Source organism: Echiichthys vipera (assembly GCF_963691815.1).
Source record: "Echiichthys vipera genome assembly, chromosome: 18".
In the NCBI taxonomy this organism is placed as follows: Eukaryota; Metazoa; Chordata; class Actinopteri; order Perciformes; family Trachinidae; genus Echiichthys; species Echiichthys vipera.
The window spans coordinates 24558109-24574445 of record NC_139843.1 but is presented as its reverse complement, the minus strand read 5'-3'; the positions used below and the strand labels follow the sequence as shown (position 1 = coordinate 24574445).

General features: G+C 41.3%; 1 protein-coding gene across 1 annotated transcript; it reads right to left on the bottom strand.

The window, feature by feature from the left end:
- Positions 1 to 244: 244 nt before the first annotated feature.
- Positions 245 to 14081, bottom strand: naglu (N-acetylglucosaminidase, alpha; the record flags this gene model as incomplete). Its single annotated transcript, XM_083933416.1, has 6 exons — positions 245 to 3091; positions 3296 to 3552; positions 5054 to 5139; positions 6528 to 6674; positions 7198 to 7345; positions 13666 to 14081. 6 exons carry the CDS (start codon positions 14079 to 14081, stop codon positions 1887 to 1889), a joined length of 2259 nt encoding a protein of 752 aa, XP_083789542.1. The 3' UTR covers positions 245 to 1886.
- Positions 14082 to 16337: the final 2256 nt, after the last annotated feature.

The following is a 16337-nucleotide window of genomic DNA, read 5'->3' as shown; positions in this document are numbered from 1 at the left end:
TTGTGGGGGTGGTTCTTTTAAGGCTGATTAATGCTTTTGTGAACAACAGTCAAGCACAGTGACCAAAACCAAAACCAGTGCTCCCTGACTGCTGCAGATAACCCGGGCTAAACCAAGACACGCAGCACAGACGTGCACAGTGGATGGATACACTGTTGTTAGTAGAGATGCACTGATCCGATACATGGAAGTGTTATTTATTTATTTTGCTGCTAATGTACATTTATATCTGTGGTAATTTGTTACTCTTTTTTAACAAGGCTAAATGTTTATATCAAGCCTGATGCCTTCACTCACATGGACAGGTTTACGCTTCATTCATTCAACAGTAGGATCGGATCAGTATCAGGTATTGGCCGATACGCTCAGACCAGGTATCAGTATCTGAGTGGATCGGGAAAAAATGGATCTGTGCATCTCTAGTGGCTTGTCAAGAAATAGTTCCATTACTTTCACTCCCTAAAACTATATTTCTCTTGGAATTCAGGTTGAAGCTGTGGTTTCACCAGTAATACTGTGGGGAATGGAGAGAGGGGCGGGGGCTCACAGTCCTTAAGCTTATGCTTGAGACAGTTCCAACACTTGTCCAATAGAAGGTTTTTGAATAGATTTGCACCAGCTCATCATCCAGGGTCGTCCTCTTCCTCGTCACTCGACAAAAGAAGAGGAGATTTGGGATACATCCTATTGTACCAGACGGAGGGAGAAGGAGAGGTCCACTGCCCCAGGATGCAGAAGACCAACTAAGTAGTTGTATGGCCTAAGTTACTGTAAGCCATTTTTTGGGGATTTCCTTTGAGAGAATTTTTTTTGGAGTGAATGATGAGTGAATTTGAGTTCCCTCTGGTAAACTGTTATGATATGTTAATGTGAAGAACTTTTATTTGGAAAGGTAAGAATGGAAGGAAAGGATCTGATATATGATTGCTAAAGTTTTTTCGTCTTGGTTCAGTCTACGGAGCCTTTGTGTTTTTGTTTTATGATCCTTATAAAATAATTGGTTGATGCCTTCATTCAGCGTTCAAAATGATTTCGCATCAAATTTGCGTTCCGTTTTAAAGTAAAAAAAAATTTTTAAAAAGATATTGACGTGCAAATTAATTTCACACACACAAAAAAAACCATCCCTGGTGTGTTACTCTGGGATTTCCAAAAATATTATACTGTGTCTTTAAACTTGTACTCCATAAGATTTGAGATCCCTTGTTTCTAGCGGCCTCTTTGGCGGTAAGGTGTAACTGCAGGTGAACCTGTTCTTCACCTCTCTACTTCCGGTCCGTCTCCTATATGTTCCCCTCTTAAATCCATACACACAAATATTCCTATTACACTTCTGCCCTTACTACAAGCCTGACTCAGAAGTTGGAATTTCCGATTTCAGATTACAAGTGAACGCAGCATAACCTGCAGACCAACAGCTGTCAGCAGCGTCACTAACATGGAGGGAATGTCTCCATGGACACAGATGTGAATACTCAGCAAAGAGGCAACAAGTGCTTTCATTAGTGGGTCACATGATCAATCACCATTGGTTTAACTCACTCTGGGATAGAGAGGAACTTAAAAGGCAGTTAAATAGATAAAAAATCTTACAGAGTACAACTTTAAGAGCAAAAACAGTACCAAGAGATACACACATGAAATTCCATTGGACTGGATATTTGATCTTAGTTAATGTTAAAGTGAAAATCAATTTCCCCCTACAGCATGCACAGCTGTCCATTACTGATTTACTACATGTGCAAAACACATTGTTGCTGTCAGTTCATGCTGACAGATTTTCTACATCACAATGTTTTGGGATAGCCATGGAAAACGGGAGGCTAGGGAGACATTCTTCTTGCTGCGACTTGAGACAAGTTTACCCAAAATGTAGTCTCTGCTCACTATAGTCTCTTCAAGGCCTGTGGGTAGTACTTGAGGAAGATCCTGCGGGCGATCTCGTACGTGTCTCCCTGAGGCTTGGTGGGGTACTTTCGGCTGTTGTAAATGAATCCCTTTTCTACCTGGAAAACTGCCTGGTTGAAGGCGTCCTGCTTAAACGGTCGTCCGGTGTCCAGACACTCTACCAAGGTGTGAACGAAAAGGCCCCACCGCTGGGCGTAGTAGTCCTCCATAAGGCCTCCCCACTCTTTGCTGGCATAGTCCAGGATCTCACCACTGGGACCCCACAGAGTGAGCTGGTTTCTGGCGTTCATGTCATAGAGCTGTGCCTCCTTCTCATCTAGGGCTAATGATCGGGCCTGCTCCAGCCATGTTCCCAACAGGAAGTTACGGTCGCTACTCAGCAAGCGATCAAGTTCAGGTAAGAGGTCATAGACCAGCACCCCACCTGCAGTCAACAGCTCCGGCAGCTTTTGGGTCTGGAAGGCGTGAGTGATATCCTGGTAAAAGAAAGTTGTCAGGACTTGGAGGACCTGCCGAGTCACATCCACAAGATCGTACCGGAAAGTCTCCTGGGACATGAGAGATGGAGCTGCCTCAAGAATCAGTTTCCAGGCTTTGTACAAATCAGCCGCGTCATACCAACGCTCAGAATTCATATGAAAGGAAGGCCGGCGCACCAGCGGGCTGTGGTTGTGATTTCGATAATGTGGCACTGTGCAGTTGTAGACGCTGGCGAACAGGAGCCTCCATGCAGCGGTCAGGTTCTCTTGTGTGCTGCCGTAGCGGCGCACCGCATACAGAGAAGCCCACTTGGACAGGTTGACCGGCTCCTTGCGCCAAGCCAGCTCGCTCATCAACTCGTACATGACGGGATTCTGCTCTATGCCCTCAGGTGTCATGCCTATGCCCACCAGAGTGGAGTTTGGGAAATGTAGGGCTTTGAAGGGTCCTGAATTGATGCTCTCTACTGTGCCAAACAATCCACTGTTGCCCCCAAAGTTGTGCAGCATGCACCAGATGAAGGGCTGTCCATAGAAAGACTCTGTGTAGGAGAAAATTGGCTCGGTCTCTGCAAACAGGTCCAGCACGATCATTCTTCCGAGAGGCACTCCGTGTAGTAGGGCCTGAATCTGGGCTGGCTTCCAGAACGCTGCGTCACTGAAGAACAGCCAGCCTTGCATCAGCCAAATTGCCTGAGGATCAACTGGGGAGAAAAATGAGATTTGGATGAGGGACAAGAAGGAGACAGTTCTGAAACATGGCTGAAAATCGGCAGGGAGCTCGATGGGGGGCTGTCTGTACAAGAGGACGGGACAACAGGTCATACATGGGTCATCGACTGGGGCAAGTATTGTACTTGTTACTCAAAATATCAGATTCAAAACTTGTAGTGTGAACAGGATGATACCTGCAGTCATTGAGGCAAAGACAGAGCGACTGACTGCAGACAGGTAGGTGGGGTCAGACGAGGGTGGAGTCATCTCATTGAAGGTGTCAGTGTTGTAGATGTGATCTGTACCAAACTGCTTCACCACCTGGGACAGATAGAGGGAACCGATCTGGAGGAAAAGTGGGTCACGAGGGTCTAAGATGTAGGAGCATGAGAAGCTGCAGTTGAAGTGAGCCCAAGGCCCAAGTCTGGTTACATTAGCTTCTGGATACAACCTGAAATACAAGAAGCACTTCAGTCATTCCAAGATTTTGACTGAAACATTCACTTTACTGTCCCCAGTCAAACTTCACACACAGGAGGAATCAAGGAACGTGTCAAGGAACGTGTCACAGCAGTGCCGTAAACACCTGGACCTGCTGACCCTGGAGCAATCTGAGGTGGAGAGAAATGTCTGTCCCAACTTCATCTTCTTACATATTTATTCAAGAATAGAGTAGTGTAATAGTATCTATAGTAATAACATCAATATGACAACAAGTTATGGCAAAATTTACTAGAATGATATGTAGTAATAACAATGGAAGTTAAGGTATTATTAACAGTATCCTTAATTGGATACTTTAAGTACTTTATGCTTAGAAAACTTTTACTTATGATGAACTATTGTTATATTGCAGTACTTTAATATGTATTTATTTCACTACTAGTTAAAGGGTAATTCTGGTGCAAAATCATCCGTTGGTCTTTTTCAGCACTTACACACATCAAATAAACCATTTTTCGTGTAACAACTATTAACAGAGAAAGACGGAAGAGTCACTAACAGCAGGATGTGTCTAACACTGATTAGCTTGGGGCAGTACAGTTTTTAACCACTAACACTGCTGAAAATAACCGCAAACCTCTGCAGCAGCATGAGAAGAGTCCCTACACAGAAAACAAAGCACCAACAGTGTAGTTAGTGAACCCAGAGTTTATTAAAAGGGTGTTTTAAAGACTTAACTACTGGCCCCTGTACCAGCTCCTCTCATAGTAAAGTCCAGTCAAGTGGATTACCAAAGTCAATCCAAAAGGAAGGAGCCCATTGGAGCTTTGTTTTCTGTGTAGGGACTCTTATCATGCTGCTGCAGAGGTTTGCAGTTATTTTGAGCAGTATTAGTGGTTAAAAAAGACATTTGAATGCCTTCACTTTACTGCCCCGAGCTAATCACTGTTAGCCACATATATCTGTTAGCGACTTTACTAGATTTCTCCGTTTAAAGTTCATACACAAAAAAACTGTCTCAATGGCTCTTTTATTGTGTGCAAGTGCCAAGAAAGACCACAGGATGATTTTGCAGCCTATAAAACATTTCCAACGGCTTCAAGAGTGAGAAATCTTCTCTAGATAAACGAGCTCATCATGTCATGTCAACTTCCGGAGTTGTGTCTCTTGTTCCACTTCTAAACATTCATATCAGATCCATTCACTCAGCCTTTAATTGGACCAGTTTTGAACCTGGACCATCTGTACTTTTATCTTGTAAAGAATACGGTGTGTTAGATTAGTCGTCTACAGCTATTATTTCAATCTGTCAGATACATATGTAATTAACATTTCACTAAATACATAATGACATGATTGGAGCAGATACTCAATATTAAAGCATTTGGGTAAGGGCCAAATATCACTTTTGGTGTCTGCTTCAAGACCCAGTTTGGGTCGGGTTCTAACAGCTTGTGTATGGAGCAGAAGGATTGTGAAATGTTGAAACATCAATAAGCATGCGTCACCTGAGGATTCCCTTGGGAATGTTCCCAGAGAAGGCCGGCAGCACAGGGATCATGCCAAAGGATCTCATTCGCTCTAAGATCTTAAACTGCAAAAAGAAAGAAAATGTCATGTGAGAGGCTTCGTTCCAAGGCAGCTGGATTCATCAGTGAACATTTTGAATTCATGCACAGAAGTGGGTGGCCTTTAAAAATGCTAATTCTGGTTTATGGCAGTGACAAAGATGAGCAGACAGACTGGAAACAAACTGCTGTACATCCATCACAGTCTACACACCCACTTCCTGCTTCAGCTTCAGCTACTCTACATGTATACCTCTGTGAACACAATGAGGGACTGTTAGCAGCTTGTGAGATGTGTTCGCTTTCAATCTGACCTCCAAATAAAGGTTTAGAGATCTGGCCATCCCAGGGGTTCCAGACCTCACATATTCATTTTGCAAGTACAATGTTATCACAAACAGCAGGAATGACCTTGACCTTGAAATTCTAAAACAGTTTAAAGTGATGTTATTATAGTATCTTTGAATGTTTCTGTTGAAAAAAGTTACCACTCATAGCCTTTTTTGACTGACAGGGAACGGGCTCCGTTCTGGTTTGAACCGGCTGGAGCATTTCGATCATAAACAACTGTGTTCAGAACCTGGAAAGTTCGTTCTGAACTGGAACCTGAAAATAGCTTGGTTTTCTTCATTCTGACCAAGTTCAATTGTGACAACATCGGGTGTGCCAATCAAAAGATAGAGCAACGCAACCTTCTACTCCGCTGGCGTGACCAATATAGGACATGAACATGTGAAAGGAGATGTGTTCTCTGTGGATGAGAGAGAGCCATCGGAGCAGAGGAGAAATAAAGTTAACCAACATATGTGTGGAGTACAGTACTGAAGCAGTTTTCAGTTTGAGAACAGTCCGTGTGTTGTTTTTGCTGCTGAGTGAAGTGACGGAGGTTAGCTCCAGAGACTCTGACCAGGAGACAAAATAACAGTGTCTCCTCCTGTGATTCCTGACCAGGAACAGCTAACACTGAGCTACTGTCAGACATTTTATTGAGTTTCATCTTAATGGAATGCTCTGAACGGATTTAAGTTCCCTCTGGTAAACAGTTAACTACGTAGTGTGTGTCTAGAGCTTTTATTTTGAAAGGTAAGCTGAGCTTTCACATGAAACTCAATAATAAGGAGCACTCCACATTATGGCACATTCAGGTCATTTATGCACCTCAGTAACACACAACACATCAGGCACACAATACATTTACTGACATTGTGCATTGTATACGCCCTAATCCTTGATTACGGTGGTTCCCACAAAACTGTTGGAAAAGCGGGCTCGTTCGCTGGGTTCAAAGACTTCTGAACGGCACGGGTTCAAGAACCCGTTCGCTGTCAGTCGAAAAACACTATCACAAATGTCCTGGTTCTACACATGATGGAGTCACTTCCAACTGTGTTGATAAGCGTGGAGGTTTCAGTACTTGGAGGTAGAGCTGGTTCACGTGCCAGGACTGTGGCAGCGGTCCACCAAACTTGTAAACGTTTCCCATGCGGTTCCACGCAAGAAATGCCGGGCCCGAGAAGAACTCTTCGATCTCCGACTGGTTTAAGCCAAGAGCTCGGTAAACCTAAAAGATACACAACAAGTTATTCAGCTGATTCACACGCTGCTGCACATAAGTCTGTGTCATGAATCTGCCATTAGTGTTCAGTTTCTCTTGCTGCTCTACGTCGGATCTCTTTCCTTTCTAATTTATATAGAATTACATATAGATTATCATTTATATATTATTTCATGTTTTCCCCATTTTATTTCCCTTATTGCTCTGAGCATAATGCATTTATGAAGTTGTGACAAAAATGAAGTGTGAAGCTTATCCACTTAACTCCTAATTCAATATTTAAGATTTTTCTTATCTGTTCCGGAGGATAATAGAATAGAATAGAATAGAATAGAATTACTTTAATGATCCCAGACTGGGAAATTATTATTATTATTATTATATTATTATAATGTGAATAGATATATTTAAATGGACCTCAACAGGAGCTGATAATGGAACATACCATGAGCTGATCTGAACAGCCTGTGGTTTTATGGAGATTTTGTAAGGACTAGCATCCCTTCCAGCTCTGCAGGTTTGCTCCTACCTCTTGCCACAGGGCTTCTTGGCCTGTGAAAGCCAGTGGCAGGTTGATTCCATTGAGAGCCATCCAGTCGATCTCTCTCTCCCATCTTGGCCAGTCCCACCACACAGAGGAATAGCTAAAAGTGCAGACGTTCTGGTAATACCGGAATCTACATACAAACACACAAATACATAGTTAATCAGTCCTATATATTAGATAACATAATAAACAAAAACTGAAGATTATGTCACGGCAATTTCACGCTGTGTCAATCAGCTGAGAATCACACCTACACTGAGGGGGTATGAGCAAAACAGAAAAGCATCATGTACCAAAGAATAGAGTGGAGTGCAGCAGGGCCGTACCATACAGTTGAAACATAACATAAAAATCAGGGTTTCTTGGTCTGTGCTGCTTGAACTTTGACCTTTGATGTGTCACTCACAAGACAAGTCCTCCAACTTAATGAAAGTACTTTATGAAACAATGCTGAGTAAGTGGTTGGACAGTGAAACGCCCCCCATTGGAGTCAAATGAAAAAAATAACTACAAGGGTTACAGTAAGTGCTGACTTTAAACATGTTTAGGGCTGAAACCTCATTCACCTTCCACTGAGACAATCCAAATGAATAGAGTAAGAAAAAAAAGTAAGAAAATGCGTCACTGTCCAGATACTTACAAACTGCACTGCATGTTGAAACCAAACAGATCCAGTTGGACTGTGGTCATTTCCCATACGGAATGTGAAAAAGTCCCTAACCTGCTAATCTTACTCACTACACACATGCTATTCCTTCTTACACATTTTTTACAAACGTGAATATTGTTTGATATTTGAAAAAAAGTGCTTAAATGCAAGATATTTTAACTCTCAATTTTTACTGAAGTTGTCATATATATCTAATCCTTAGTGTTCTGCAGATAGTTAACTATTTAAAAGGGTAAGAGTTGCTCTCTGCAACCAAGTTCTAGTCATGGGAAAACTAAAGTGTGCCATGCTTGCCATGGCTTTTTCAATCCAACTACTGTGCACATGACATAACTGGCGTGAGCTGATGCGGGTCTAATGCACAACAGATAATTAGGGGAGGGTCCTTTAAAGGGCCCGACCGCGGTAGGATTGTCCTTATTGCTCACAGTAAACAATGAAAGATAATGTGTGACAACGCTCCATTGGTCATGCATCCATGGGTTTTGATGTGCCGTGGAGGGGGTTGGGGTTATACTCCACCCAAATACTGCCATCCTACCATTTAAACACATAGACATATCATGGCATCCTAGTCTCTAAAGTTTGATATCAGAAATGGTCTTATTTCTCTCACGGCTCTGGTCTTTCAGTACCTGATCTGAGCAGGAATGGCTCCTCTGTCTGGTGAAGCCTTGTGGCTGCCACTGAGGAGCTGGCACACACGGGATGTACAGCAATGTGGAGCTGATTTTGTGGGAAAACCACATTTTCCAAAGACCTTTTGCTGATGTCAGGAAATGTGCATTCAGAACAGGCCAGGATTTACAAATACAGCAGCCACACCTGTCTTCATCTGCCTTTGACTACATAAAGAAGATAGTCAAATGGGGAGCTTTTTTAATAATGCCACATAAAATGCTTTTTTTCTTCATTTGTTTTATGTGAAGTCTGAAATAAGAGGAACACAGAGCCTGGCATGTTCTCATGTTTTTAGAGCTCATCTATCTATCTACCTACCTATCTATAACAACAACTCATTCAATGTAAAAATACCCTTCTAAATTATTGGCGTGTAATTAAGTTATTAAATTACTATAGACGCATTGCTCTATAAGTAGTGTTTGAGATACATTTTTTGGCAGTTTTAAAGCCTTTTATTATTTAGGACAGACAGGAAATGGGGAGAGAGAGAGAGGGGGAGACATCAGGTCTGAGTCGACCCCTTGCCGGTGCCTTGTTGACCTTCAGCCTCTTTACATGGGGCGACTGCTCTAACCACTGTTCAACCGGCCCCCCCAGAAGTGAAGCTCCTTTTGAACCACTTTACATACTGTTGGATAGTTAAAGCTATAACAAATGTATTAATAGAAATATTCAAATATCATGTTGGCTTCTAACAGTGTAGCTTCAAGCCCTAATATTTTTAGAATATGATATTAAAACAAACTGTAAGTGAATCGGTAAGGCATTCTGGTAAGTTTGAAGAATCAAGAAGAATTTAGTATTTTAGCTAGTCGCTAGTAGTTAATGAAGTAGTAGTAGGAGTAGTTGTTGTAGTAGCACTAGTAGCATTAGTAGTACAAGTAGAAGCAACAGTAAGTATAAACAACAAAAGTATCAGTAGTAGTAGTAGTAGTAGTAGTAGTGGTAGTAGTAGCAGTATTTGAAGTAGCAGCAACAGTAGTGGTAGCTGTAGTAGTAGAAACGGTAGTAGCAGTAGTAGTAGCAACAACAGCAGTAGTAGTAGCTGTAGTAGAAGTAGCAGTAGTAGTAGCAGTATTGGTAGTAGAAGTAGTAGCAGTAGTAGAAGTAGCAGTAGTAGTAGTAGCAACAACAGTAGCAGTAGTAGTAGTAGTAGCAGTAGTAGAAGTAGCAGTAGTAGTAGTAGTAGTAGTAGTAGCAGCAGCAGCAACAGTAGTAGTAGCTGTAGTAGTAGCAGCAGCAGCAGTATTTGTAGTAGCAGCAACAGTAGTAGTAGTAATAGTAGTAGTAGTAGTAGTAGAAGTAGCAGTATTGGTAGCAGCAGCAGCAGCAGTAGAAGTATTTGTAGTAGCAGCAACAGTAGTAGTAGCAGCAGCAGTAGCAGTATTTGTAGTAGCAGCAACAGTAGTAGTAGCAGCAGCAGTAGCAGTATTTGTAGTAGCAGCAACAGTAGTAGTAGCAGCAGCAGTAGCAGTATTTGTAGTAGCAGCAACAGTAGTAGTAGCAGTAGTGGTAGCAGCAGCAGCAGTAGCAGTATTTGTAGTAGCAGCAACAGTAGTAGTAGCAGTAGTAGTAGCAGCAGCAGCAGTAGCAGTATTTGTAGTAGCAGCAACAGTAGTAGTAGCAGTAGTAGTAGCAGCAGCAGCAGTAGCAGTATTTGTAGTAGCAGTAGCAGTATTTGTAGTAGCAGCAACAGTAGTAGTAGCTGTAGCAGTAGTAGTAGCAGCAGCAGTAGCAGTATTTGTAGTAGCAGCAACAGTAGAAGTAGCAGTAGTAGTAGCAGCAGCAGTAGCAGTATTTGTAGTGCCAACTGTAGTAGTAGTAGTTGTAGTAGTAGTAGCAGTAGTAGTCTCCAGGTCCACTATGTCATCTACAAAAAAGACTTCAAGGACAATCCTTCTTCTCAGACATCCTTGCCAAAAACAATACAATGCACGTGCCTTGTTTTCTACTGGTGACAGGCTAACACGCTGTGTCAGTAGCCCCTGGACTGCTTTCCACCAGGGCCTGCAATTATTTTGTCTGCTTCTTCACTAACAAAATTCTAAAACATTAGGCGACAGTCAGTGCCTCCATCAGATGCAGAATCAGAATCAGAAATACTTTAATAATCCCAGGGGGGGATTATTTCAGGTCAGCATGTGCTGTCCATGTGTCCACCTAACACTAACTCAAATACCATGGCACAGTTTCATGTGATTAACCATAGGATCTTGGAGGACATCAACATACAACATTTACTATCCTCCTCCTGCTGCCTCGACATTCTCCCACAGGCCTTTTCAAAGACATATCAAACTGCATGGCCTCTGATCTTCTACAAATTGTTAACACGTCTCTTTTTCTCCCACAGGCCCTGAAAACTGCTCTTATCAAGCCTCTAAAAATCAGAATCAGAATCAGAAATACTTAAATAATCCCAGGGGGAAATGATTTAAAAAAGAACAATTTAGACACTTCACTAATGAACAATTATAGAACAATATCAAACCTCCCATTTGACAGTAAATGAATTGGAGAGCAGTTTTTCAGGAGCTGAACAACTTCATGTAAATGAACAGCAGTTTTGATGTTTTCAGGATTCAGACCACACCACAGCACCGAGACGGCTTGTGTTAAGGTCTTCAGTGACATCCATTTAGACACGGACAATGGTAAAATCTCAGTCTTAGTATTATTGGAACTCGGTGATGCATCTATAGGTAATTACACATCTGAGTGGGCAAGAATTACATGTGTAGTTCACCAATCTCGGGCCTTTTCTGTTTAATATCTACATGCTGCCACTGGCTCAGATCATGAAAAACAACAACATATGTTACCACAGCTACGCAGACGACATACAGATTAACAAAACTATATCACCAGGCGACTGTAGTCCAATACAAGCACTGGGCAGATGCATCGGGCACATCAATGATTGGATAGAGCAGAATTTTCTCCAATTAAACAAAGAAAAAAACTGAAATTATTATTTTTGGAGCCAAGGAAGAACGATCAAAAGTCAGCACCCATCTTCAAACAGTAATGCTAAAAACCGCAAACCAAGCCAGAAACTTAGGTGTAGCCATGGATTCAGACCTGAACTTCAACAGCCACATTAAAACAATTACAAAGTCAGCCTACTATCACCTAAAGAATATATCAAGGATTAAAGGACTTAAGTGTCAGCAGGACTTGAAAAACAAGAAAAACTTGCCCATGCATTGATCTTCAGCAGGCTCGACTACTGTAACAGTGTCTTTACAGGTCTCCCTAAAAAGTCCATCAGACAGCTGCAGTTAATCCAGAACGCTGCTGCTCGAGTCCTCACTAAGACCAAAAAAGTCATTCATATCACTCCAGTCCTCAGATCTTTACACTGGTTTTCCGGTCAGTGAATTGATTTCAAAATCCTTCTGTTAGTTTACAAAGCACTGAATGGTTTAGGACCCAATTACATTTCTGATCTTCTGCTCAGCTACGAACCATCCAGACCTCTTAGATCCTCTGAGAGAGGTCTGCTCTGTGTCCCCAGAGTCAGGACTGAACATGGGACAGGTCTGCTCTGTGTCCCCAGAGTCAGGACTAAACATGGGACAGGTCTGCTCTGTGTCCCCAGAGTCAGGACTAAACATGGGACAGGTCTGCTCTGTGTCCCCAGAGTCAGGACTAAACATGGGACAGGTCGTAGTAGTAGTAGCAGTAGTATTAACAGCAGTAGTAGTAGTAGGGGTAATAGGGGTAGTAGTAGTAGCAGTAGTAGTAGTAGTAGTAGTAACAGCAGCAGTAGTATTAGTAGTAATAACAGCAGAAGTAGTAGTAGTAGTAGTATTAACAGCAGCAGCAGCAGTAGTAGTAGTAACAGCGGCAGTAGTAGTAGTATTAACAGCAGTAGTAGTAGTATTAACAGTAGTATTAACAGTAGTAGTAGTAGTATTAACAGTAGTATTAACAGTAGTAGTAGTAGTAGTATTAACAGTAGTAGTAGTAGTATTAACAGTAGTAGTAGTAGTAGTATTAACAGTAGTAGTAGTAGTATTAACAGTAGTAGTAGTAGTAGTATTAACAGAAGTAGTAATAGTAGTATTAACAGTAGTATTAACAGTAGTAGTAGTAGTATTAACAGTAGTAGTAGTATCAACAGAAGTATTAACAGCAGTAGTAGTATTAACAGTAGTATTAACAGTAGTAGTAGTAGTAGTATTAACAGTAGTATTAACAGTAGTAGTAGTAGTAGTAGTGTAGTAGTATTAACAGTAGTTGTAGTAGTAATATTAACAGTAGCAGCAGTAATAGTAATATTATCAGTAGTATTAACAGTAGTAGTAGTAGTAGTAGTATTAACAGTAGCAGCAGTAGTAGTAACAGTAGTATTAAAAGTAATAGTAGTAGTAGTAGTATTAACAGTAGTAGTAGTAGTAGTATTAACAGTAGTATTAACAGTAGTAGTATTATTATTAACAGTAGTATTAAAAGTAGTAGTAGTAGTAGTATTAACAGTAGTATTAACAGTAGTAGTATTATTATTAACAGTAGTATTAACAGTAGTAGTAGTAGTAGTAGTACTATTAACAGTAGCAGCAGTAATAGTAATTTTAACAGTAGCAGCAGTAGCAGTTGTAGTAACAGTAGTAGTAACAGTAGTATTAACAGTAGTATTAACAGTAGCAGCCGTAGCAGTAGTAGTAACAGTAGTAGTAACAGTAGTATTAACAGTAGTAGTAGTAGTATTAACAGTAGTATTAACAGTAGTAGTAGTAGTAGTAGTAGTAGTACTATTAACAGTAGCAGCAGTAATAGTAATATTAACAGTAGCAGCAGTAGCAGTAGTAGTTACGGTAGTAGTAGTAGTAGTAATATTAACAGTAGTATTAACGGTAGTAGTAGTAGTAGTAGTAGTAGTATTAACAGTAGCAGCAGTAATAGTAATATTTACAGTAGCAGCAGTAGCAGTAGTAGTAACGGTAGTAGCAGTAGTAATATTAACAGTAGTATTAACGGTAGTAGTAGTAGTAGTATTAACAGTAGCAGCAGTAATAGTAATATTTACAGTAGCAACAGTAACAGTAGTAGTAACAGTAGTATTAACAGTAATAGCAGCAGGGCTCACTGACCTGTGCGGGGTGTTGATGCGCAGGACGCCGGTGAGCTTTGGCAGGGGACGAGGCAGACCCAGCTGGTCCCCGGACCAAGAAACATGGCAGTTACAGAAATACTTCATGTAGTTGTAAATGCCGGAAGCCACGGCCACCCCGGTGCTGCCCGTGGCCACTATCTTATTGTTCTTAGTGGACCTGAGCTCACACACATCCAGGCTGTCGTTGGAAAGGCTCCCGTTGACTGACACTATGAACTCCGTGGATCGGGGTCCGAGCAGGCGCTTCAGCAGCTCGATCACTGCTCGCCCCTGCGCCTTGTCGCTGGATTTCGGTTTAATGTGGTCTAGGGTAGGAAACTTACAGCAGGCGTTTACAAAAAGACCGAACACGACGATCAGAAGCAGGCTCCAGCCGCTCCGGGGGGGCGACATTTTGATCCCCTGTCCAAGGAAGCCAGTTTCCCACCGCAGCACGGGTTTAAAAACAACTGTATTTCTCCATTTGCAGATAACCAGGAAGCATTGGTTTACTCAGGTGCTGCCGGCCAATCAGAGAGAGAGCTGCTGCCTCGGTTATAACTCGCAGCCAATCAGAGGACGCAGTTCCCATAAACCCAGTTCCTATGAGAAGCCACTGTTTGTCATGTGATCATTCTGTCTTATGATGGTAATATTACAGAAGTGGTCTGATTTCAGACACTAGCCTGCTGTCATATGATCATGTCATAAAAAGCTGTAAAAGCACAAGGTGTGGAATCCTTTGCACTGGGTGGATCATCGAATGCTACGGTTACTAATGACACATAAAGCCTGCAGGCCCACAGGTGGCTGGGCCCACTGTACAACATTAGAAACAGGCTCTTCTGAAATAGTCCAGTCATTTTATGAAAGATGCAGTGTTTTGTGCTTATTGAACAAAAAGTTTATACCTACACTTTTGAGCCGCAATGGAATTTTGGACCACATTAGAAGTTGGGACATTAGGCACCAAGTCCATAAACCTCACAGTGTCAACAGCTATGGTCAACAGTAGCTAACTTGTCCAGTCATTTTAAGACAAAACAGGGGTCGACGCTGAACAAATATGAACAGAAGCAAACTCAACTGATTTTGTTTCCTCAGTACGTCGTGAGTAAGAAAAAAGCCTGAAGAATCACAATAGGGGAAAGTTTAGAAAAAGACCCAAATATAGACCTTTTCAAAGGTGTAAACATTCTAAATGTCTCCTAGTTTATTTCCTGTTGCAGTGAATATGAACGACATCAGCTGACAGGAAGTTAACAAGGACCAAGGCTGTTGCCTAGCAATGAATTCCATTAAAAAGGTCTATACCAGGACTCTTCAATTCATTTGGAATAGGGGCCGGTTGATGAAAATGATCCAAAATGAGGGGCTGTAAAAATCTGAGCATCACATTAATGGTTATTGTAAAACAATGCAGCGACATAGGAGCACATATAATGTCTTTATTTTATCAATGTAAATAGTAGCAATAGGCCTCAAAGTGCAACAAGCTTGTCAAAAACAATCCTTGTTAAATGAACAAACCTGTGAACCAGAGGTTTTCACTCAATTATTGGACTAAAGTAAAGTTTGAGGTTCTTCTCCTTTACTTGAGTATTTTATTTACATGCTACTTTATACTTCTACTCCTCTACAAATCAGTGAAATATTCTACTTTTTACTCCACTGCATTTATCTGACTACTTCAGTAACTAGTTACTTTACCAGGCTGACAAGCACATATGAAACATTAGTTTATTCATCAAAAACTGGACTGACACATTTCTGTTTGTCTTGATGTAAGTAATGCACTCACTCTGTAATTTTCATGGTGATATCTGAAGTTTTTTCCCCTATCCATGTGATAAAAATAACGAATAGTTAAATGCATAATGTATATTTGGGTCTTTTTAGAAACTTTCCCCTACTTGAATTCTTCAGGCTTTTTTTCTTACTCAGGACATACTGAGGAAACAAAATCAGTTGAGTTTGCTTTTGTTGCAATTTGTTCAGCGTCGACCCCTGTTTTGTCTTAAAATGATTGGACTAATTAGCTACTGTTGACCATAGCTGTTGACACTGTGTGGTTTATGGACTTGTTGCCTAATGTCCCAACTTGTGGTCCAAAATTGTGGCTCAAAAGTGCACGTATAAACTTTTTGTTCAATAAGCACAAAACACTGCATCAAGTGACAGGGCTGACAAAACAGCTGATAACACAAAATGAAACAGCAGGGTGCAAAACTGACTCAACAGCCACTTTAAAGGACTTTACCGAGGTCACAGACTTGGAAGACACTATGTATCTACAGAGCCAGTGTTAATGGTTAACCTGTGGTGGAATGTAACAATGTACATTTGCAAGACTGGTAGGACTTCTACCCTTTATTCAGCAACTAATATTAATAGTTACTTTAAGATTCTACACAAAACGATACAGTATAACAGCATTGTTTTAAAATACACATTACATTAGATCGAGGGTGTTAAATGTTTTTTGGGCCAAGGAGCTGTTAGCTGAAAGAGAAACGGAGCAGGGATCCTCTACTACAGATGTGGTTTCAATCTGAGTCGCACATGAAACCGGCCCTACGAAAACATGTAGGGCGGTGTAGAGACTATAGATATCTTCTCATGGTGACTACAACACAAAGCTTTTAGAAATCTTATTTATTCACACACACA